General features: G+C 37.2%; 2 protein-coding genes across 2 annotated transcripts in view; one reads left to right on the top strand and one right to left on the bottom strand.

Annotated features, from left to right (window-relative positions):
• Positions 1–15535, top strand: part of Rpgrip1 (RPGR interacting protein 1) — a 61270-nt gene extending 45735 nt beyond the window's left edge. Inside the window, exons 20-24 of the mRNA XM_026414183.2 lie at positions 122–222; positions 7698–7890; positions 9002–9086; positions 12658–12788; positions 15423–15535. Coding sequence (XP_026269968.2) covers positions 122–222; positions 7698–7890; positions 9002–9086; positions 12658–12788; positions 15423–15535 — 623 coding nt within the window. The remainder of the gene's footprint in view (positions 1–121; positions 223–7697; positions 7891–9001; positions 9087–12657; positions 12789–15422) is intronic.
• Positions 15536–15693: 158 nt separating this feature from the next.
• Supt16h (SPT16 homolog, facilitates chromatin remodeling subunit) overlaps positions 15694–22802 on the bottom strand; it is a 33389-nt gene continuing 26280 nt past the window's right edge. Inside the window, exons 23-26 of the mRNA XM_026414210.2 lie at positions 18922–19051; positions 18193–18322; positions 17766–17843; positions 15694–17137 (exon numbers count right to left, since the gene is read on the bottom strand). Coding sequence (XP_026269995.1) covers positions 16992–17137; positions 17766–17843; positions 18193–18322; positions 18922–19051 — 484 coding nt within the window. The 3' untranslated portion in view covers positions 15694–16991. The remainder of the gene's footprint in view (positions 17138–17765; positions 17844–18192; positions 18323–18921; positions 19052–22802) is intronic.

Here is a 22802-nt window from a genome sequence, read left to right on the forward strand (position 1 = left end):
AAGTCTAGTCACTTAGATTTAGTGGTCAGACAAGGAATCAGAGATGTGGGTGTTGGCTCTTTTCTTGGGCTGGACAGAGTACTTTGAAATAGTTATCTAACGTCAGCCTATTCTCTAGCAGATCAAGAATTCTGTGAACAAGCTTCTGAAGCCAGTGAAGCACAAACTACAGACAGTGATGACATCATAGTGACACCCATATCTCAGAAATGTCCTAAGACAGTAAGTACACTGGAGTAATCATCGTGTATGACACAGGACTGTAAATAATGACAGTGTGCTTAGTAGCCACGTTTGAAGTTCAAATCCAATTCAAATTAACTTGATGGGAAATGTAAGTTATTTAGTTAAGTGTACTTTACACAATAATAGAAGTTTGTTTGGTTTGGTGTAAATGAGGACTTGCTTCAACAGTTCTGTCTCCTGTTTGGATCCTTGCCTACTTCTTGTTTTCATACCCTTCACTCTACATTGTGATTCATGCTCAGCTGGACAGATGCCCTTGTCTTTAAGTCCATGTAAGGTGAGCAGCTTTACTCTGGGATGTGTAAAGGAAAGGATTCTTTAGAGGAGGGTTCAGACAAATCATTCAATTTTTGCCATTTTGACTCCATTTATAAATATTAACCATTTCAGCCTTGAATCTCTTTTGAAACTATGGATTCTCCTCAATCTATGAAGGGAGTATGTCCCCAACCCATTATAAACTTAAAATATAATAAGTCAAAAGTGCATTTAATGCCCCTGGCCTACCAAATATCATGGCTTAGTAACACAGTTTCACTGTAGAGTACAGATTTTGTACCCTTGTAATTGCACAGCTGACTAGGAGCAGCAGCTCACTGCCCCTGCTCAATGTCAGGAGAGAGTGTCATACTGCATATCACTAGTCTGGGAAAAGATCAACGTTCAAAATTCAAAGTATAGTTTCTACTACATATTATTTTCATACCATCTAAAACCAAAAAACTGTTAAGCTGTAAATTGGGAACCAGTTACATACACGTATTGAGGACATACATGTATGTTAATAAATATTCACAAATATATTTTTAAAAATCATTGTATTAGAATCTTATAGGATTACAAATGATGTAGAAAACAATTATCTTCTTTGAGCCATTCTCTCTGGCACTTTTGTAGGTAGTCAATAAATATTTGTTGAATGAAAAATTAAGGTCTAATTGAGGATTATGAACCTTTTAGAAACATTAAGAATATAGGAAGAGCCAGATATGGTGACCCATGCTTGTAATCCCAGCTGCTCAGGAGGCTAAGGCAGGAGAATTGCAAGTTCAAAGCCAACCTCAGCAACTTAACGAGGCCCTAAGCAACTTAGTGAGACCCTGTCTGAAAATAAAAAATAATAAGGGCTGGGGATGTGGCTCAGTAGTTGAGTACTCCTGGGTTCAATCCCTGATACCAAAAAAAAAAGGGCTGGGGATGTGGCTCAAGCGGTAGCGCGCTCGCCTGGCATGCGTGCGGCCCGGGTTCAATCCTCAGCACCACATACCAACAAAGATGTTGTGTCCGCCGAGAACTAAAAAAATAAATAAATATAAAAATTCTCTCTCTCTCTCTCTCTCTCTCACTCTCTCTTAAAAAAAAAAAAAAGTAGGATGACCTAAAGTAGGATCAAGTGGATAAATTATGTTGATATAAAATGTAAGGTTTGTAAGAATTCCAAAAAAGGGAATTGTTGCTTTCATAGACTTGTTTGGAAGTCAGAATTTGTGTTGAGGAATTGAAGGAAAATGGATACTGGAATGGAGAGAAAGAACTCAAAGTCACTAGACTTAAACATATAATATGACAAATTGGTTAAGTTTCTCTTCTGAACTTTTGTTTTGGTACCGGGGTTTGAACCCAGGGGCACTTAACCACCAAACTACAAACCTTTGTGCACTCAAAAGTATTACTTGAGAAATTAAATATGAAAACTGAACCATATTGATAGGCTGTTTAAGACTGTTCCCAGAAAGCTCTATTAATCAGCACAAGGGTCCATAAGGCCCTTTGTACTTATCTCCCTGTATGGATCCTCAGGAGGTGGGCATGTTTGTGCATACCTGTAATCCCAGCAAAAAGAAGTATACGATTGGACTGGACATGTACCTCAGTGGTAGAGTGCTTGCCACTTGCCTAGGGTGTGTGAGGCCCTGGGTTCAATGCCCAGCACACCACACACACATATACAATATATAATTAGTAATATTACCACTGTAATATATACTAACTCATTTGAACTTGCTGGCAGAACAGAAATAGTTACACAAGGTTAGGGACAGAAAGAGAATGCCTTTTAGCTTACTATTTCTGGTGTGCTAGCTAATTTTGCCAGGGCGCAGAGACGTTAAAATTAACTAGTCAGCATATACAAGGGGTTAGAACATCCTGGAAGACAGAAATTAAGAGATAAAGAGGATAAATTTGATGTTCTGAATATATGCTACTGCTAAAGAGACAAAAATCTGAGGTCTTAAAGCAAATGGGAATAATGGCTCTAACACTGAGCCACAACCCCAGCCCCTGCTTATGATTTTTTTGTTGTTTTGGTTTTGACTCATTTTACTTTGTCTTTTTCCTCTGGGACTATTGGCTGTCCCTTCTGCTCCTTTTTTTTAATATTTATTTTTTAGGTGTAGATGGACACAACACAATGCCTTTTTATTTTTTATATGGTGCTGAGGATTGAACCTGGGTCCCACCTGTGCTAGGGGAGCACTCTACCACTGAGCCACAATCCCAGCCCCTATCTCTTCTATTCTTGAAACAGTTGCTGTCATTATGACCTATCACTACCAAACTGACATTTAATATAAATACATATATTTATAAATAAAGTTTCAATATTAAAAATAATGTGACTTGGGCTGGGATTGTGGCTCAGCAGTAGAGCGCTCGCCTAGCACGGGCGGGACCCGGGTTCGATCCTCAGCACCACATAAAAATAAAGGCATTGTGTTGTGTCCATCTACACCTAAAAAAAAATATTAAAAAAATAATGTGACTATCTTGTTAAAATTAAAATATAGAGATATATAAAGGACAAAGTTTTCTTAATCAATTTACTTAGTGAGACAGGATCTCACTAAGTTGCCCAGACTGGCCTTGAACTTTTGATCCTCTGCCTTAGCCTCCTGAGTATCTGGGATGAAGGCACATGCCATTGTACCTGGTTCTAAATAAATTATATAATAGGACTTAGTAATTGTACACAGGTATTGAGTAGGGCCCCTAGCCCCTCCCACTACTGTTCCTTAGGGATTGTTCTTATTATTTTTTAAAAATATTTTTAGTTAGCTGGGGTTGTCACTCAGTGGTAGAGTGTTTACCTCACGTGTGTGAGACCCTGGGTTTGATCCTCAGCACCACATTAAAATAAATAAATAAAAATAAAGATATTGTGTCCATCTGCAACTAAAAAGATATACATGGACACAATAACTTTATTTTGTTTGTTTATTATTATTATTATTATTTAATGTGGTGCTGGGGATCGAACCCAGTGCTTCACACACATAGGAGGCAAGTGTTCTACCATTGAGCCACAACCCCAGCCCAGGGATTGTCCTTATTAACAGTCTGGTTTATACCCCTTCAGTGAACACACATACACACTCACTTGTATAATGTGTATGTATATATATATGTTTATGTAATCATACTATACATTGCCTCCTTTTAATCACCTTCAATCTGTCTTAGGCATGTTTCAGTTTCAATATATAGAAATATACAGATTCCTTTTAATGGATGCATAGTATTCTATAGAATAAATTTGTTCAACTATTTGCTATTAGGTCATGTTCAGTCTCTTGATGTTAAAAATTAGCTGGTAATGAACACCCTTGTGTTCAGTAAAAAGTATTTTTGTGTACTTTGTAAATATTTTTGTAGGGTAGATTCCTAGAGGTGGAATTACTGTGTTTTTTTTTTTTTTTTGGTTGTTGTTATTTGCTTCTTTTGGTAACTGGGGATTGAACCAAGTGGAGCTTTACCACTAAGCTACACCCCCAGCCCTTTTTATTTTTTATTTTGGAGACAGGGTTTTACTAAGTTGCTTAGGGTCACTCTAGATTGCTGAGACTGGCCTTGAACTTGCAATCCTCCTATGTCAGCCTCTTGAGTTGCTAGGATTACAGGTGTATGCTACCATGCCCAGGAATTACTGTGGTTTTTATTTATTTTTTTGGTACCCAGGATTTAACCCAGGAGCACTTAACAACTGAGCCACATTCCCAGCCCTATTTTTATTTTGAGACAGGGTCTTGCTAAATTGCCTCGGGCCTTGCTGCATTGCTGAGGATGGCCTTGAACTTGCAATCCTTTTGCCTTAGCTCCTGAGTTGCTGGGATTATTGGTAATATGCCACCACACCCAATAAGGTATTACTAGTTTTTAATGGGAATATGGACTTGAAGTTATTGTCCCCCTCCCAAATTATGTCAGTTTAGTCTCACCATATAATGGCCTTTCTCTCACAGTGTTACTAACAATTCCCCTGGTATTCTTAGTTTGTTTTTCATACTGGGCATTGAACCCAGGGATACTTTACCACTGAGCCACATTCCCAGCCCTCCCACCCTTAAAAAAATTTTTTATACCTTTATTTATTTATTTATTTATATTTTTATGTGGTGTTGAGGATTGAACCCAGTGCCTCACATGTACTGGACAAACCCTTTACCACTTAGCCACAACTCCACAACCCACAGCCCTTTATTCTACTTTATTTTTGAGACAGGGTTTCATTAGGTTGCTTAGGGCCTTGCTTAATAGCTCAAGCTGGCTTTAAACTTGCAATCCTCCTACCTCAGCTTCCCAGACCTCTGAGATTACAAGTGTGTACCACCAGGCATGGCAGTATTCTCAGTTTTAATGGAATAATAGTGTTTATCAGGGAAGATATCAAAAGTAATTTGAAATCTAAAAAATGACCTCTGTATCACTGTCTAAAAGTATCCCAATGTATGTTAGCATTGGAATAGCTTTCAGTGCTTTTAAAGAAACAGGAAAACTTGGTTCTTGATTTTCCAAAATTTGCTTGATCAAGAGCTATTAATTTATAAGACACCTACTCCACAAATACACCTTAAGAAATTCAGCTTAACATTTATTGAGACTATAGCATAGTAGTTCATAACTTAAACATGATTTTATGCATGAAGAAATTATAATAAACCTGCCCCATAAAAAGTGACATAAAGAAACTTACCAGTTTTGACTCTGGGTGTAGGTGAAGAAAGAAAAATATTGCATTTGATGTAGTTCTATAGTGGAGCAATTGCCCATCATGCATGAGGCCCTTGGTTATATACCCAGTACTGAGGAAGAAAGAAAGAGCCAGGTGCAGTTGGGCATGCCTGTAATGCTAGTGGCTTGGGAGGCTGAGGCAGGAGGATCATGAGTTCAGCAACTTAGTGAGGCCCTCAGCAACTTAGGAAGACTGTCTCTAAATAACACATTAAAAAGGGCTGGGGATGTGGCTCAGTGATTAAGCACCCCTGGGTTCAATCCCTGGACCAAAAAAAAAAAAAAAAAAAAAAAAAAAAAGAAAGAAAGAAAGAAAGAAAGAAAAGAAAACTTCTTCTTTGAGAATTTTATAACCAGGAGGAAACCATCAAATGGGTTTTTCTGCCAAATTACATTACCAGTGTCTGAAAACCTCAAGCTAGGGAATTAAAGTGTCCGACATAAGATGTGCCTCAGGTACCTGGCAGAAACAAAAGAAAATCCTGTGTTGAAGAAATTACTTATAGACAGACCTTCAAGACTTTACATAGATAAAGTTCCAAGGAATAGGATCTTATATTTTAAAAAAAAAAAAAAACTAGCACAAGGTGAGACATGTAATAAGCACTGATTTTTTTAAAAAGGGGATAAAGTTTTGTTATAAAATACTTGCTCATGCTTTCAGTATCATATCCTCACACTAAGTGAGTACTCGATAAATGGTAAGTTACTAAAAAAAAAAAATTGAATCATGAGAGAGCTCTCTGGGATGACAGAAATTTTCTATATCTTGACTTAGGTGTTGATTACACAATTGTATACATTTGTCAAAGCTGTACATTTAAGTTCTTTTCATTTTACTGTATGTAAATTATACCTAAATATTTAAAAGTTAAATGCATATATTCTCAGGAGATACCTTAAACAGTCTGACATAACAATGGCCTTTGTATTTTTCTTATGTCACTCACTATAAGAAATGTATTTCTACCTTGTGCCCAGTAAACTCATAAATGAAAGTTTTAAGAAACAAGCCTTACCCCTTACCATTTGCCATGCATTATTCTATCCCATCCTATCTTAACTCATCCCATCCTATCCTATATTTTATTATTTCATTTTAAAAATTACTAGTGAAACTTATTAAGCTAATTCATCAAAGTGCCAAAACCCATGTTTTGGAAAACATTGTGTGTAGAGTTAGAGTTTGCTTCATGGGGGCTGTGGGAGGGTTATATGGGGGTTACTGAGAGGAAAACACCAAATATATTTATTTTTTAAAAGTATCATAGATGACTCTGACACACAATGGTTGGGAAGTATTGCTTGCTGAATTTCTTAGAAGACACAGGTGCTCCATTTGTTTTCTAACAGAAGAAAAGATAAGTTGGAGTAGTATGGGCATTGTCTTGATGACCTAAAGGAAAGAAGCAGCCAGGAGGATGCTCACAGATAAAAGGGAACCATGGTTTACAGGACACCACTCTGTATTGACATGGTCTTGCTGCTACACTGTGCAAGAAGGAACTCATGTTGACCTTAGTCTACTTCTGGAAACTGGAGATTTGCCAGCTGTCCTTTTGACTTCCCTCATGCTAGTGTGAACAGAGGGACAATCGAAAGAGAGGACAGCAACCCTGGAGTGGAGTTGAAAGTATTAGAGTCACTGTGGGAGTCTGGTAGCCTCCTCCATGGCATGCACTTAGGTGGACAAAAGAATCATTGGTGGGCCGGAGTTGTGGCTCAGTGCTTGCCTAACATGTGTGAGGCACTGAGTTTGATCCCTGGTACTACATGAAAATAAACAAATAAGGGGCTGGGGATGTGGCTCAAGCGGTAGCGCGCTCGCCTGGCATGCGTGTGGCCCGGGTTCGATCCTCAGCACCACATACAAAGAAAGATGTCATGTCTGCTGAAAACTAAAAAATAAATATTAAAAATTTCTCTCTCTCTCTCTCTTTAAAAAATAAAATAAAATAAAGGTATTGTGTCCATCTACAACTAAAAAAAAAAAAAAATCACTGGGAATCAGGAAGCTCTTGTAGCTGAAGGAGCTACTAAATCTCCAAGATCGATGGACAGGTCTTATAAGTCCTATTCTCAGGAGAATACTGGATTGGTTTTCGTTGAAGTTGGAAAAAAGCTCTCTCTTCATAAATCATCTTGATTCTTTCTGTATGTGGAGATGGCCAAGAAAGGATGATCTGGAAGAATTTGACTGGAAGATAGAATAGATGGATTCTCCTTACCAATTTCCCATAGACTAGTTGTGATAATTCAGACAAGTTGCCTCTTGGTGACAGTTTTAACCTATGAATTGATTCTCTGGGAGTAATATATTAGATTATGTCTGTGATTGATTTCTGGATAATAATGTGTTAATTTGATGGAGTCTAAACACTTGGAGCCTCACTAACCTATAGGAAATAAATAATATTTTCCTTATAATATTTCCTTATTAGGATTCAGAGAAGATGTGCATTGAAATAGTCTCCCTGACCTTCTATCCAGAGGCTGAAGTGATGTCTGATGAGAATATAAAGCAGGTGTATGTGGAGTATAGATTCTACGATCTACCCTTGTCTGAGACAGAGACTCCAGTATCCCTGAGGAAACCAAGGAAAGGAGAAGAAATCCACTTCCACTTTAGCAAGGGTGAGGTATCCTGTGTGGTGAGGGGTAGAGGAGGCTGACAAACATTTAGATTGATGGTCAGAGTGCTCTGGATTTCTGATGGAGGTGAATCCAGCCATTTTATCTTTTATGATGATGATGGCGATAATGATGGTGATGATTTGCAGTACTGGGGATTGAACCTAGGGGTGCTTTACCACTAAGCTACATCCCAACCTTTTTTATTTTTTATTTTGAGATCTTGTCTGAGGTCTCCTGAGACTGGCCTCAAATTTGGGATTCTCCTGCCTTAGCCTCCTGAGTAGCTGAAATTAGAGACAAGTGCAACTGTGTCTGAATACTCTTTTCCTTTTTAAAAATTAATTTATTTTCTTAGTATATCCTGCCCTAGTATGTACAAGATAGAAGTTGACTTCTCATTTAGGTAACAAAATTTCTGAGATGGGCTGGCAAATCTGAGGTGTGCGCAACTATCAGAGATCTGGACTGTTGTCTTCCTATCATCCCACAGCCTACCTAACCTTCTATCTTTGTGGTTAACCCAAGGTTCCTAATGACTGCTGGGGAAAGGAAGAATGCCTCCCAGCTGAGCCCTTTAAGCAGCCTTCACAAAAGTCTCATACAACACAACAGTCTGAATTAAATCCTGTCACCATATTAAACTAAAAGACAGGAAAGTGTGCTAAGGTTGCAACATTCCTATACAAAAAGATAGGTGTCCTGAGTTGACCCTACCACAAATTTGAATCTCCAGGTTCCCCAAAAGAATCAGTCTCCTAGAATTCTCTAGCTTAGGGAGTAATGGGAGCACATTTATTTTGGCATATAATGGAACAGCTTTCAATGATGATTTTAAGGCTTCTTTTTCTTAAATGACCAGATGGTAAATAGTTTAGGCTTTGTAGGCCAGACAGTCTCTATTGACTGCCATTGTGTTTCAAAAACAAACACAGGCTGGGGGTGTAGCTCAGTGAAGAGCATGTGATTAACTTTATTTACAAAAAAAAAAGGGGGGGGGAGCCAGCTCATAGATCTAGTTTGTCACTTTTTTACATAGACTACTTAGGAAAGACTTCATGCCCAAATAGCAACAGTATGTGATTTTTTGCTTTTTTTCTTACCTTTAATACAGTGATAGACCTGGACCCACTGGAGCAACAAGGCCGAAGGCAATTTCTGTTTGCCATGTTGAATGCACAAAATCCTGAGCAAGGACAGTAAGCATCTGATTTCCACTTTAAAAGGAAGGACATATTCAAACAGGAATTTAAAAGTCTGAGTTTAGTTTTGTGCTGATGCTGAATATTTTAACAATTTCTTTCGAGTTAATTTATTCTTTTGTGTATGGGGATTACTGGGTATTTAACCACTGAGCTATATACCTCTAGCCCATTTTTATCTTTATTTTGAGACAGGGTCTCAATAAATTGCCCAAGCTGGCCTTGAATTTGTGATCCTCCTGCTTTAGTTTCCCAAATTGCTGGGAAACTGTGCCTGCCAAGTTAATTTACTGTTCTTTTTCCTGGTACCAGGGATTGAACCCAGGGTGCTTAACTACTGAACTACATCCCCACCCTTTTTTTATTTTGAGACAGGGTCTTGCCAAGTTGCTTAGGACCTTGCTAAATTGCTGAGGCTGTCTTTGAACTTGTGATCCTCCTGCCTCAGTCTCCCAAGTCACTGGGATTACAGGAGTGTTACCACTAAGTTAATATACTATTAATGAATTTCTCATCTATTTGAGCCCAACTGATGTTTGTGACTACTTGATCAATTATTTAATCCTATAGGTTTAGTTCATTTCTCACCCATGCCAGCTCTTGACGGTCCTTTTTGTGGCAGTAATCTACTTGTATATTGACATGGAATGGACAGCATGCTTTGATATTCTAAGCTAATTAAGTTCTCACATGAAGAAGTGTTCCTAGCTTGCTAAAAATTGTGCCTTGGTAATACTAATTTTACATTTAGACTTTTAAAATTGTCTTTTTATGGGAATATTTCAATTTTGTTATAACTAAGTAAATTCTATATCTCCTTTAAAATTTAGGAAAGCCAATAGGCTTTATTTTTCCTTTAATCTGAGACTTTATAGAGTTTCCAAGTTATATGTATTGGTTACTTATACTAAAAAGAAAAATTATTGTTTGGCTGAATTTCAAATTTCATATGTTTTGGTTTAATTTTGGAAATCTGGCAATCCTGTTTTCTCCTGTGTGTGATTAAGAAATGATACAGAGCTAGTGTTTTATTATTTTTAAAAATATATATATATTGGGCTGGGGATGTGGCTCAAGCGGTAACACGCTCACTTGGCATGTGTGAGGCTCTGGGTTTGATCCTCAGCACCACATAAATATAAAGATGTTGTGTCCACTGAAAACTAAAAAATAAATATTAAACTCTCTCTCTTAAAAAAATATATATATTAGTTGTAGTTGGGCACAATATCTTTATTTTGTTTACTTTTTTTTTTTTTTACTGTATAATGGTTAAAATAATGAGGCTCGAACTCAGGGCCTCGCATGTGCTAGGCTAGCACTCTACCGCTAAGCCACAACCCAACCTCAGGGCTAGTGTTTTGTTACTTTTCTAAAGTTCCAATAATTTTACTTTGTCTCCTAGAAAGGACTGAAAAAAGGAGCCAGTTTAAAAAAAGTGTTGCTGACTTCAGTATTATTGTGGGCTTAGATAAAAATTTATTGATAACTTTTGGAAATGGAGACTGATAATTTGCCTTCTGTGCTAATGTTAAATTTAATTTTCACTTTTACTTTTTTAAAAAATATTTTAAATAAGTTGTAGTTGGACACAATACCTTTATTTATTTATTTTAATGTGGTGCTGAGGATTGAACCCAGCGCCTTACACATGCTAGGCGAGTGTTCTACAGCTGAGCCACAACCCCAGCTCCTTTACTTACTTTTTTAATTTTCATAATTCTTATAACTCTCTCTTCCTTTAGTATATTACAGTGCTGATCCTTTTCTACTCAATTTTAGATTTTGATTGATTTTGCCTTTGATTTTTTTTTTTTTTTTTGTTAGTATTGTACAGCTGACAGTAGAATGGCTTTGTATTCTGACAGGCCTGGTTTTGAATCCTCATTCTCTCACTTACTAGCTTCATCTTTGCAATATTACCTAACTAACTCCAATGCTCTTGTGAGAATAAAATTGAAGTGACATAGTTTACAAAAGCACCTGGCATGGTGGCTGGCCCATAGCAATGCCAGTTACTATCCCTTTCCTGGAAAGCTGGGGTAGGGAAGTTAGCATTATCCTTTTGCATTGTTGAAGATCTTAGTAGTGATATAGAATTTGTGATAATCACAAATGAATATTGTTTACCCTGCTGAAAATGTATCCTTTTTAGGAAGGCCTTCTTTTCAAGTGAATCTTGTTTAGCTGTGCTTTAAGAACTTGAATTTTTAGTCCAGTTCTTGCTCCCTTAGCATTATTAGCATCAAGATTTGCTTTTTTTAAAAAAATATTTTGTTTTAGTTGTAGTTGGACACAATATCTTTATTTTATTTTTATATTGTGCTGAGGATTGAACCCAGCACCCTACATGTGCTAGGTGAGCACTTTACCACTGAGCCACAACCCTAGCTCCAAGATTTGCTTTTTAAAAATTAATAGAACCAGGCGCAGTGGCACATGCCTGTAATCCCAGTGGTTTAGGAGGCTGAGACAGGAGGATTGCAAATTCAAAGCCAGCCTCAGTAAAGATGAGGTGCCAAGCAACTCAGTGAGATCCTGCCTCTAAATAGAATACAAAATAGAGTTGGGGATGTGGCCAAGTGCTCCTGAGTTCAATCCCTGATACCCTCCCCACCAAAATTAATAGGAATACGAAATGTCCAGAATAGGCAAATCTAGAGAGATGGAAAGTAATCAGCAGTTGCCAGGAACTGGGAGAAAGAATGGGTAGTGACTGCTTAATCAAGATGGTTTGTTTTTTGAGGTAATGACCATTCTGGAATTAGTGCTGATGGTCACATATTATGCTTATACTAAAACACACTGAATATTGTAAAATGGTTAAAATAGTGAATTTTATCTAAGGAAATTAATGGGATTATTATGGATTGTACAAGTTTCTAGAATTCAATACTATTTACTAGGCTAAATCAGGATAATACTAGTTGTCAATGACTACTCATTGCTTTTGGGGCACTGTACTATGTGCTTTACATTTACAGCATCATCTGTGAGTACTCCAAGGAATGTACTTTTTATACTTGTTTTCCAATTTTGCATTCCTTGTGTTGCCTTTGCTCATGTTTGGGATCCAAATTTTATTTAGAAAACTTCTCCTAATATCCATAATATTTCTCACAATAAATCCTTCAACATTGTAAATTGTGTTACCAGGGATTTTTAGAAAAATTTTTTTAGTTGTTAATAGACCTTTATTTATTTATACATGGTGCTGAGAATCGAACCCAATGCCTCATACATGCCAGGCAAGTGTGCTACCGCTGAGCTGCAGCCCCAGCCCTTACCAGGAATTTTATCTTGATAGTTTTGAGATCTGATCAACTTATTTTTAAAAATCTTTGTGTTTTCTTCTAAGTGCCTGTAGTAATGGGTCTTTAAATAAGTAGTTTTACTTAATTAAAATTACATTGATTCCTCACTTTGTTGTCATCTTGTCTAATATAGGCAAAAGAAAAGTGATTCAGGGGAGAATATACTGTATTTTTTATGATTATTTTTCTTTATTTTCTTTTTAAAGTATAAGGGGATCAGCAGTACTGAAATAAATGGATTTTTCCCCCTTTAGTTTAAAGTTTACAGTGGTGAGTGATCCTATGGATGAAGAAAAGAAAGAATGTGAAGAAGTAGGATATGCATACCTTGGACTGTGGCAGATCCTTGAATCAGGAAGAGATATTCTAGAACAAGAATTAGATAGTAAGTAATAAAAAATTTGGTGCTTCTCAGTTCCTAATTTTCTAAGAAAAACATCCTAATATTGAATAATTTTGTTTTGCCTTCAATATATCATTATCACTTGGAAGATGGTGAGAGACGAACTGAATTGAGATCTCTTCCCCATAGCTGTCTGTATTTCATTTCTGGATCCAGCATAAAAAGTAATCAGTTGTTTATTTTAGCTCTCTTATTACCTCATTACAATTAGAATCTATTTTGACTCTACAATTTTTGAGATAGGGATTATTATTTATTTATTTTTTGGTGTTTTAACCACTGAGCTGCATCCCCCTTTTGATTTTTTTTTTTTTTTTTTTTAGTTTTCTGCGGACACAACATCTTTGTTGGTATGTGGTGCTGAGGATCGAACCCGGGTCGCACGCATGCCAGGCGAGCGCGCTACCGCTTGAGCCACATCCCCAGCCCCTGGAATACTTTTTATTTAAAGAGAAATTAATTTGGGGCTGGGGTTGTGGCTCAGCGGTAGAGCGCTTGCCTAGCATGTGCGGAGGCACTGGGTTCGATCCTCAACACCACATAAAAATAAATAAAGGTATTATGTCCAACTACAACTAAAACAAATATTTAAAAAAATTAATTTCAATAAAATTCAGACATCAGAATTTCCAGAACTCTTAATCAGATAAGGTTGTAAAGTTAGCTAATACCTTTCTCTGTTAATTTGTTCATGTACAGTCCCATATTCCATATGGATACCAACTCTCTTCTTCCCTCATATCCACTGGTCACCAAGTGATAATCACTCTTTTTTGTCTTGACCACATTCTACTATTATTTGATGTACTGTGTTTACTGAATTGATATAAAGTTGTTCTGATTATATAGGAATACTCTTCAGATCAAATACTACAGTTCAAACTTTAGCAGGTTGACACAACTTCATTGTGTTCCTTTAGTATCTTTCCAACTATGATTATTTAACCTCTGTATGCCTTTTCTCAACTTCAAAACAGGGATAATAGCAGTAGAATGTATTTCACAGGGTTATTGTGAAGATTAAAGGGACACTTTGGTAAATAATGGAAGACTAAGGGCCACGTAGACAGTGCCTGGCACATGGCAAGTGCCATCTGTTAGCCACTTCCAATTCTGCTAATCTGTTTCATCCTTGAACATAACCAAGACTTCAGTGCCAAGAAAAACTTATTAGCCTTTTCTAGTGATCTCAAAATTCCCATGCTTATGAGTGCGTGCTTCTCAAATTGTTTTTAATCATCCAATAAAACCAACTTAAAAGAGTAATCCTCTCTCTTCCCCCCCCCCCCCCCAGGCTTTAAACATGTTGGTCTTTAATTTTAAAAATGACAATCTGCTTTCTGGCCCTATATCTACCTTATCACTGCAAAATTCAACTCCTTTGAACTATTCACTGAATGATCAGGCCAAAGCAGTTTTATCTCTGTACCTCCTATATTTTCGCATTATTTCCATTCCAAGCATTTTGTGAATATTTTCACTTTTCCTAATTGCCAAATCCAATTGGTTTTTACTCATCTTTCCTGACTTCACTAAACCAGTAATGCTTCTTCCTTTTTAAACATTTTTTTCTTTTCATACTAGGGATTGAACCTGGGGGCACTTTTATTACTAAGCTACATCCCTAGCCTTTACAGGTATGAACCAACACACCTGGCTCCCCCCGCCCCCCCCAGGATGTTAACTATCACTTTCTAGCTGGCTGGCCCTTTTTTGCTTTGTAGATTGTTCTTCCCTGGACCGTTCCTTTGAATATTTAATTATTCTGGTTCAGTTCTTGGTTTTTCTACATAATACTGTCTGGGAACAGGTGGTTGAATCCACTCACAGGGTTTTAACTATTGCGTAGATGATCTGAAATCTAGGTTTCTAGACCAGATTGTTTTTACTACATAGATACACATTACTTCCCCTGAACTCTATTTTTAAACTTTCTAACTTGTATTCCATTATTCAGATTACAATGGCCATTTTCAGTCATGACCTTTTCTCCTTACTCCCAACACTGAGTTAACAAAATTTTACTTATGTTTTGAATCGTTCCCCACCCCATAAGCAACTATTATACTTAAGATCCTCCCTTACACTGCAAAAGCCTCATAACTACTCTCCTAGGCTTAGTTGTGCCCTTTTGAAGTTTTTGAATAATGGGGTCACCTTCCTAGAACCCAAAACGGACACTGCCACTTCTGATGCCTTTGGTCAAAATCAAATTCTTTAGAACAAGTCCTTTGTGATCTGCCCTACTTATCTGTATAGGTTCATTCCTGCCCTTCCCTGTTGTTTTTCAAACACATGTTCTCATGTCTTGGCATACTTGGAGCATGTCTTATATTTTAGACTTAGCTCATGAACTGTCTCCAGAAACCCTTCTATTTCTCCATTCTGGCACATGCCCCTTGTTTCCAAAGCACTCTGGGCTTTTACTTATTACAACAATTATATACTATACTATACTGCAACGACTGTTTTCTATCCACTAGACAGAATCTCCTCATGAATTGGGGTAGTTACTTTATTCACTTAGTATCCTCAGTACCTAAGATAACAAATATCTGTTTTGAGTTTTTAAAATTGAAGATGCTACTGCCTAATACTTTTGCTTTTTCTCAACAGTTTTTAGCCCTGAAGACCAAGCAATTCCAATAGGAAGGCTGAAAGTTTCTCTTCAAGCAGCTGCTGCCCTCCACGGTATTTACAAGGAGATGACTGAAGATTTGTTTTCATGAAGGAACAATGCTTTTCCATTCTAAAATCCAAGGGAACCATAGTAAAAATCTCTTATAAAGTAACTTGCTATGCCATAAATTTGGTTTACTGCGGTATCTATTATTTCTCAGTCTAATGATAAAAGTTTAGCGATGAAGGTTTATTTTTGTGATACTAGTGGGGTAAAGGCATTTTCCTTCCAATGCGTCAGCACTTAACCAGGTGATAAGCAGGTTGCTTTCAGGGACTGCAAAGGAATGGTCACAAAAGATGAATTTATAAAAACAAAACAACAAAAAAACCCACAGTTTATTTATCTTTTAGTTCTTCCAAAATTGAAAATATCAAGTCCTACTGCTAAGGAGAAACAAAAACAAAAAAAACCCAAAAAACAACAAAACATAAAATCTGAGACCCTTCCCCCCCTCTTCTCTTAGTCACAGAACACAGAAGGAAGTGCAATGGGACAGGTGGGTGCAGAGAACCAGGAGGGGAGGATGGCAAGATAAACTCCCTCAATACTTAAAAAGCTGTTCTTCAACAGAAACTGTGATAAATACAGGACAATGCAGGACAAGTAAAAATAAGGAGCAGCAGTGATGAGAGGCTGTGTTGTAGATAATGGCCTCCCTTCCTCTTCTCTTTTCTTGTCAGGGTATTCTAGGCCCAAGGCATGAATTGCCCTTCCAGATCTAAATGTAGACTCCTTTGAGCCTCCCTCTAGGTTTCATTTGAAGCAGTATGTGAGGTACCACCATTCTTCCTTAGATACATCAGAAAAGAGACTGTGGTAACTTTGCCTTCTATCATTGTACCATGTGGGAATTTTAAGAAGAAAAACCAAGCCAGGGAGTGTCACTGCTTCTTATGTCTTCCAAGGCAGCAGAGATACCTCAGAACCTGCATGAGGCCAGAAACCAGGAAAATTGATGAAGCCACCAGCCCAAACTGCCTCACTAGCTCAAGCTGCATCACAATCGTTAGCAAATTCCAAGAATCCTTTCTTGAGTATTGCAAAGATGGAACTTAGACGTGAGGAAGGTCATGGCAGTGGGGTAGGATGGAGGGTTGAATCTGCTGGTCAAGAACCATGGTACAGGTAGTTAAGGAGCTCCTTGTACCACTGTCTTAGAAATATAGCTTTAGAGACACCAAAGATAAGGTGTCAGAAGCCATCGATGTCCTGGTAGAAGGTGATAGGAAGAGAGGAATGAATGGTATTTATTAACAGCTGAAGCCTCCGCCCTTCTTCGAGAATACCTCCTCCCTTGCCATCTGAACTGGGGCCATTGGCACGGGTCCTGGTGGGCCTGAAATTCCCCGAGTAGATTGGTCCACACAAATGGCCCCCTAAACCCATACACACAAATGGCAAAACTTCAAAGAAAATAAAAGGAAAAATACAGTTTCTATGTCATGTAAAATTTTCAGGAGTTGGCTGGAGGAAGAATAGAACTCAGAGCCAAAGTTCAGATGTTACTTCCTCTTTTTCTTGGGGGGTGCAGAGCTGTGTCTGGAACCACGGTTAGAGCCACGGCCTGAGCTGTGTACAGATGCCTTCCTCTTTCGACTCATACTTCGACTCTGTTCTTCCTCCTCCTCATAACGACTTTCTCGGTCCGCTAAACAGAAGAAAGTATTTTTGGTTAGCTTTAGTTACCTACTGGATAGCATGAAATAGTATAGAGAATGTCCTTTAGTCAGACCTGAATTTTAATCTTTAATCTATCACTTATTAGTATGTGACCTGGGGCCAGATGCTTAACCTTTCTGAATCTTTATTTATTTGTAAGAAGAATTATTTAAGGATTAAGTACGATGTCCTGCTCAAAATACCTATCATGTCTGGGATACAGCAGATAATGTTTCCTCTTCATCTTTAACTTGTATTTGGGGTTTGGTTTCAGAGTAACTAGATTAGCACTACAAAGATATTCCTCCTAACCTGGAGCCTTACATGATTATGTGGTATCATGGCTATGAGCACCTTGGAAACTTTGGCAGATGAAAAAGACATCCGGTTAAGGTGGTGTCTTATCCACTTGGAGAAGTTAGATACATTCTGGACCTTATTTCTCCTTTATTCAATGAAACTGTAGCAATGGCTCCAAGTTTTATCATGTTCTTTTGTTCTTCTCATGAGGCTAGTAATACTAATACATCAAACTACAGAAACATGTCAAAAATTTGTACATAAATAAATGAATGAATAAATAAAAACACCAAACAAAAACAATTATTTTTTTTAACCTTTTCGGGCTTCTTCTTCCAGTTCATCCCAATCCTTCCCACTCTCTTCTTCACTGCCCAATGATTCCTTGGAATAGTCTGAAATAACAATGATCACAAATTAGTCATACAGAAACAGAAACATCATAGAATGACAGAATTAAAAAAAAAAAAAAAAAAAAGCAGTTTCTAGCCTGGCATGATGGCACACACCTGCAATACCAGTGACTTAGAAGGTTGAGACAGGAGGACTGCAAGTTTAAAACTCAGCCTTAGCAACTCAGCAAGACTGTGTTTGTTTTAAAATAATAAAAGAGCTGGGGATGTGGTTTAGTAGTTGGATACCCCTGTGTTCAATTCCAGGTACCAAACAAAACAACAAAAACAAAGTTTCTAGAAATCATATTAAAAAGCCATGACAAATTTCTTTCTTATAAAAAAGACCAACCTGATTCTTCTGCTTCTGATGAGTAGTCTTCATCACTATCCTCCTCTTCCTCTTCATAGTCATCCTCTGATGGATTAAAAGTCTCATCTTCAATTTCAGACTCTGAATCCCCTTCTTCGGCATCACTCCCCTGGCAAGTTAGAAAGACCATAATACTATTAACTTTCCATTCCCATATTCACCTTATAATGAAGAAATTCTACGCAATTAGTACATCAACATTTTACATGAAAAAATAAACAAAAAAACCCTGAGTGACTAAGAGATCAAATCACTTGTCTAAAATTAATGGCAAAGTACTGTTATCAGACTCTTAACCAGCGCATCAGTGTATCTTCCTTCTTTATTTTGTGCTAGGGATTGAAACAGGGCACACTGACTCATTTCTAAATGATTGATATCATTCCTCCTTACCTGGGGAAATTAATGACAGAAACTTTGTAATATTGCATTATGCAAATGTGCAAGGACCACTTTTCATTAAGTGATTCTTATAAAACTCGTGTGGAATGTTTTTCATAATTTCAAAGAAATCATGTGAGTGGTCACCAATAGCCAATCTATCACATACTTGTAAAACTATCCAGGAAAAATAATAATACCAAGTTGTGTTCAAAGCTTCTCCCAGTTGGTCTAATCCTTTATGTGCTCCCTGTATGCCATTCTCCTAACTGCCAAAATACAGCAGGCAACACTGTCTGCCAGAAAAAAAACCCCACACTCACGCACCTCACCCTCAGGCTCCAGGAAAGACCAGCCACCTTGTTCAAAGAAGCCCTCAGGGTCATCAACGATGGTCTTCATAATTTTAGTCCAGTTGAGGGACTGTACTCCTTCTGTGTACTTTAGGTCACAGGAACTGAGAGAAATGACATTACAAAATCAGAATCAATCTTCTGTATTTTCTGAGAATTTCCAATGTGATCTCCTTCCCCCACGTGATCTTGACCATTAGTTTCCTTGAAGAACAGATAATCTTTTCCAACTAAAACAAACTGTTCTCAACCAAGTCTGAGCTCAGTGTTCTCTTCCAATTTCTTCCTTAAACACAGGGTTTTTCCCTTAGTCTTTCCTTCCTGTTCACTTAAGTTTGTCTTTTCCCTCATTGGTCCTATTCTTTTTTTTTTTTTTTGGTACTGGGGATTGAACCCATGCTTAACCACTGAACCACAATCCCAGCCCTTTTTAAAACTTCTTATTTTGAGACAAGGTTTCACCAAGTTGCTGAGATTGGCTTTGACCTTGAGATCCTCCTGTCTCAGCCACCTGAGCTACCAAAATTATAGGCACGTGCCAGCCGGTCCCACTCTTAATTGCAAATGGTCTTAACTTATAATCACTTTTGTGATTATTTTTCAACTCTGATCATTCACACTACCAAGTTAAGAGATAGACAGTTTTTTACTGGCCCTAGCTCTTCCCTTCTCAACTTTTCACCACTTCCTGTGTTTTGTTTATTTGATGAAAGGCCTATTTGAAGATAGGGGCACACCTTAAAACAAAACCAAAACAAAACCGGAAGAATATCATATAGTAGTAGTTGAGGTTAATCAGCTTTAGACTAAAGGTTGTTCCAAACCATGCCAAAGACATCTGAGAATAAGCCTCTAGAATCAAAGAGAATCCAAGAAAACTGTCTGTATCCTAAAATAAAATCTAAAACATCTAAAATAATATGAGAAAATACGGCATCCAACAATGTGGAAACACAAAATCTGGCAACTGATCACAAATATCAGCACTCAAAAGGGGCAGCAGGAAAATCAATCAACAGAAACATTCAGAATATAGAGATGATGAATTAAAGTAGCAGACAAGGACATTAAACAGGCTATTATAGGGCTGGGGATGTTGCTCAGTAGTAAAGTGCTAGTTTAGTAGCCTTGGGTTCAATCCCCAGTACTACCAAAAAAGAAACAAAAAAACCACCCACTATTATAAATATTCTCTTCATGTTCAAGATAGAAGAGCGAAACTTGAACATAAAGGAAGAGATAATATAATAGCTCAATGTGAAGAAAACTATAGAACCTACATTCATAACTAAGAAGCTCAAGAAACATCAAGCAAAATAAACAAAACTTCACCAAAGCACCAAATAACCAAACTGTGAAAGCCACCTGAATCAGCCTGAGGAAAAAATGACAATATACAGGGGAAAAAAGAGTAACAACAGATGTCTCCTAAGAATCTCTGGAAGCAGAAGACACACCAAGCAATATTTTTTAAGTTACTCTATGACTGACTCAACTTAGAATTCTGTATCCGGTGGGAAAAATATTGAGAATCTATCACTAGAAAACATACCTCTCAAAAGTAAAAAATTCATTAGGAAGAGGAAAGTACAAAAGAGCACTAGGAATGGTAAATACATAATTTATATGTAAAATACATACATATAAAATGTCCCCATTTGTAAATTAAAATATAATTGTTTTGAAGCTAAAATAATGTGGTAAACTGCAGACTGCATAATAAGTTAGAAGTAAAATGAATGACAAAAAGAAGAGACGAAAGCATAAGAACCTTATAACAGTAAGACGTGTTAAGTTGTACAATACTACTGAAAGCATACTACGATTAAATTAAAGAAGTACATGCAGGGCGGCGTTGTGGCTCAGTGGTAAAGTGCTTGCCTAGCAAGTGTGAGTCATTGGGTTTGATTCCCAGCACCACATTAAAAAAACAAAAATGTATAAGCAAACCTTATAGCAATCATTACAAAAATAAAAGGGTATAGCTAGCAAGCCAAATGTGAAGATAAAACAGAATCATAAAAAATAACAAAAAATGGCATGAAAAGTGGAAAAAGAGAATAGATGGGAAATATAGGAAATAAATGGTAAGACTGGTAGATCAAACCCAACCATACTGATAAAACCCCCCCAACATTCCAAACCAAACCAAGACCCAAATACATGCTGTCTCCATGTAACCCACTTTAAATATAATATAGAACAAAGTGGGAGTTTGGGGCATAGCTCAGCGATAAGTGTTTGCCTAGTGTGCATGAAGCCCTGGGTTCAATGCCCAGCATAATAAACAAATAAATGAGGAATGTCTATAAAGTGAAAAAAAAAAAACCAGAAAAAAAATGCCACATAAATACCATACTAAGTAGATTTCAAAACAAGAAATAGTTTGAATATTCCTTATCTGAAATGCACAGGACCAGTAGTGTTTTAGATTTTTTCAGATACTGGAATATCCATATAAATGAGGTATACTGGGAATAGGACACAGTCTAAACAAAAAATTCATTTGGTTCTCATATAACATATAGCCTGACAATAATTCTACATGATATTTTTAGTGTACTTGCATTCTGACTGTGACAGCTGGTTTTACAGACATAGTGGAATGATTCAGCAATTTCTTAGTTAAATATACGTTTAACCCTATGACCAAAATCCTATTCAACCGCACTTACTCAAAGGAAATTAGATTATATGTACTTAAATCTGTATGTAATATTTATAGGAGCTATTCGTAATAGCCCCTAAATAGAAACAACACAAGGTCTGTTAACTAGGAAATGGGTTAAATAAGAGATATCCATACAGTGAAATGCTACTCCATAATAAAGGGGAAGACAACTAAAGTATACAACTTGGATTAATTTTGAATGCTAAGTGAAGAATGCAACATACAAAAGATTACCTACTGTGTAATTAATTACATTTATGTGAAATTCTATAACAGGCAAAAAAATGTAATGTGATAGAAATCAGTGATGGGGATGCGGGAAAGGACTGACTTCATAGAGGCATGGTATGATAGAAACACTCTATCCTAACTGTGATGGTGGATATATTTACCAACACTCATTATCATAAACTGGGGAATTTTCAATAAAGATTGCTAAAAGTTCATATGCTGGGCTGGGGTTGTGGCTCAGTGGTAGAGGGCTTGTCTGGCATGCGTGAGGCATTGAGTTCAATCCCTGGCACCACATATAATAAACAAATAAACTAAAGGTATTGTGTCCATCTATAACTACAAAAATATTTTTTAGGGCTGGGGATGTGGCTCAAGCAGTAGCGCGCTCGCTTGGCATGCGTGCGGCCTGGGTTCGATCCTCAGCACCACATACAAAGATGTTGTGTCCGCCGAAAACTAAAAAAATAAATAAATATTAAAAATTAAAAAAAAAAAAAATTTTTTTAAAAAGTTCATATGCATTTATATACAATACTTGTACTCCTCTCCCAACTACTAGCATGTTTCTTAGGAAAAAATCCTTACAGGGCTGGGGATTTAGCTCAGTTGATAGAGTGATTGCCTCACATGCACAAGGTCCTGGGTTCAATCCCCAGCACCATACACACACAAAGAAAGAAAGAAAGAAAAAAGAAACCATGTATTTTTATTTCCCTCAGTTTGTTTCTAGGCTATGGATCCATTTCTTTCTTTTTTTTTTTAAAGAGGAAAAACTTGTTTTTGCTCATGGTTTCAGAGGTTCAGTCCATGCTCTAAGGTGAGGCAGATCATAATGCTGGAAGGGAGCAGCATAGAAAACCTACCCAGTTCATGACAATCAGGAAGAAGAGAGGTGAACCCATTTCTTAAAAAGGACATTTATATTTATAGACATTTCCACTTCCTAGATA

The sequence above is a fragment of the Urocitellus parryii genome, chromosome 6, assembly GCF_045843805.1.
Source record: "Urocitellus parryii isolate mUroPar1 chromosome 6, mUroPar1.hap1, whole genome shotgun sequence".
Classification (NCBI taxonomy): domain Eukaryota; kingdom Metazoa; phylum Chordata; class Mammalia; order Rodentia; family Sciuridae; genus Urocitellus; species Urocitellus parryii.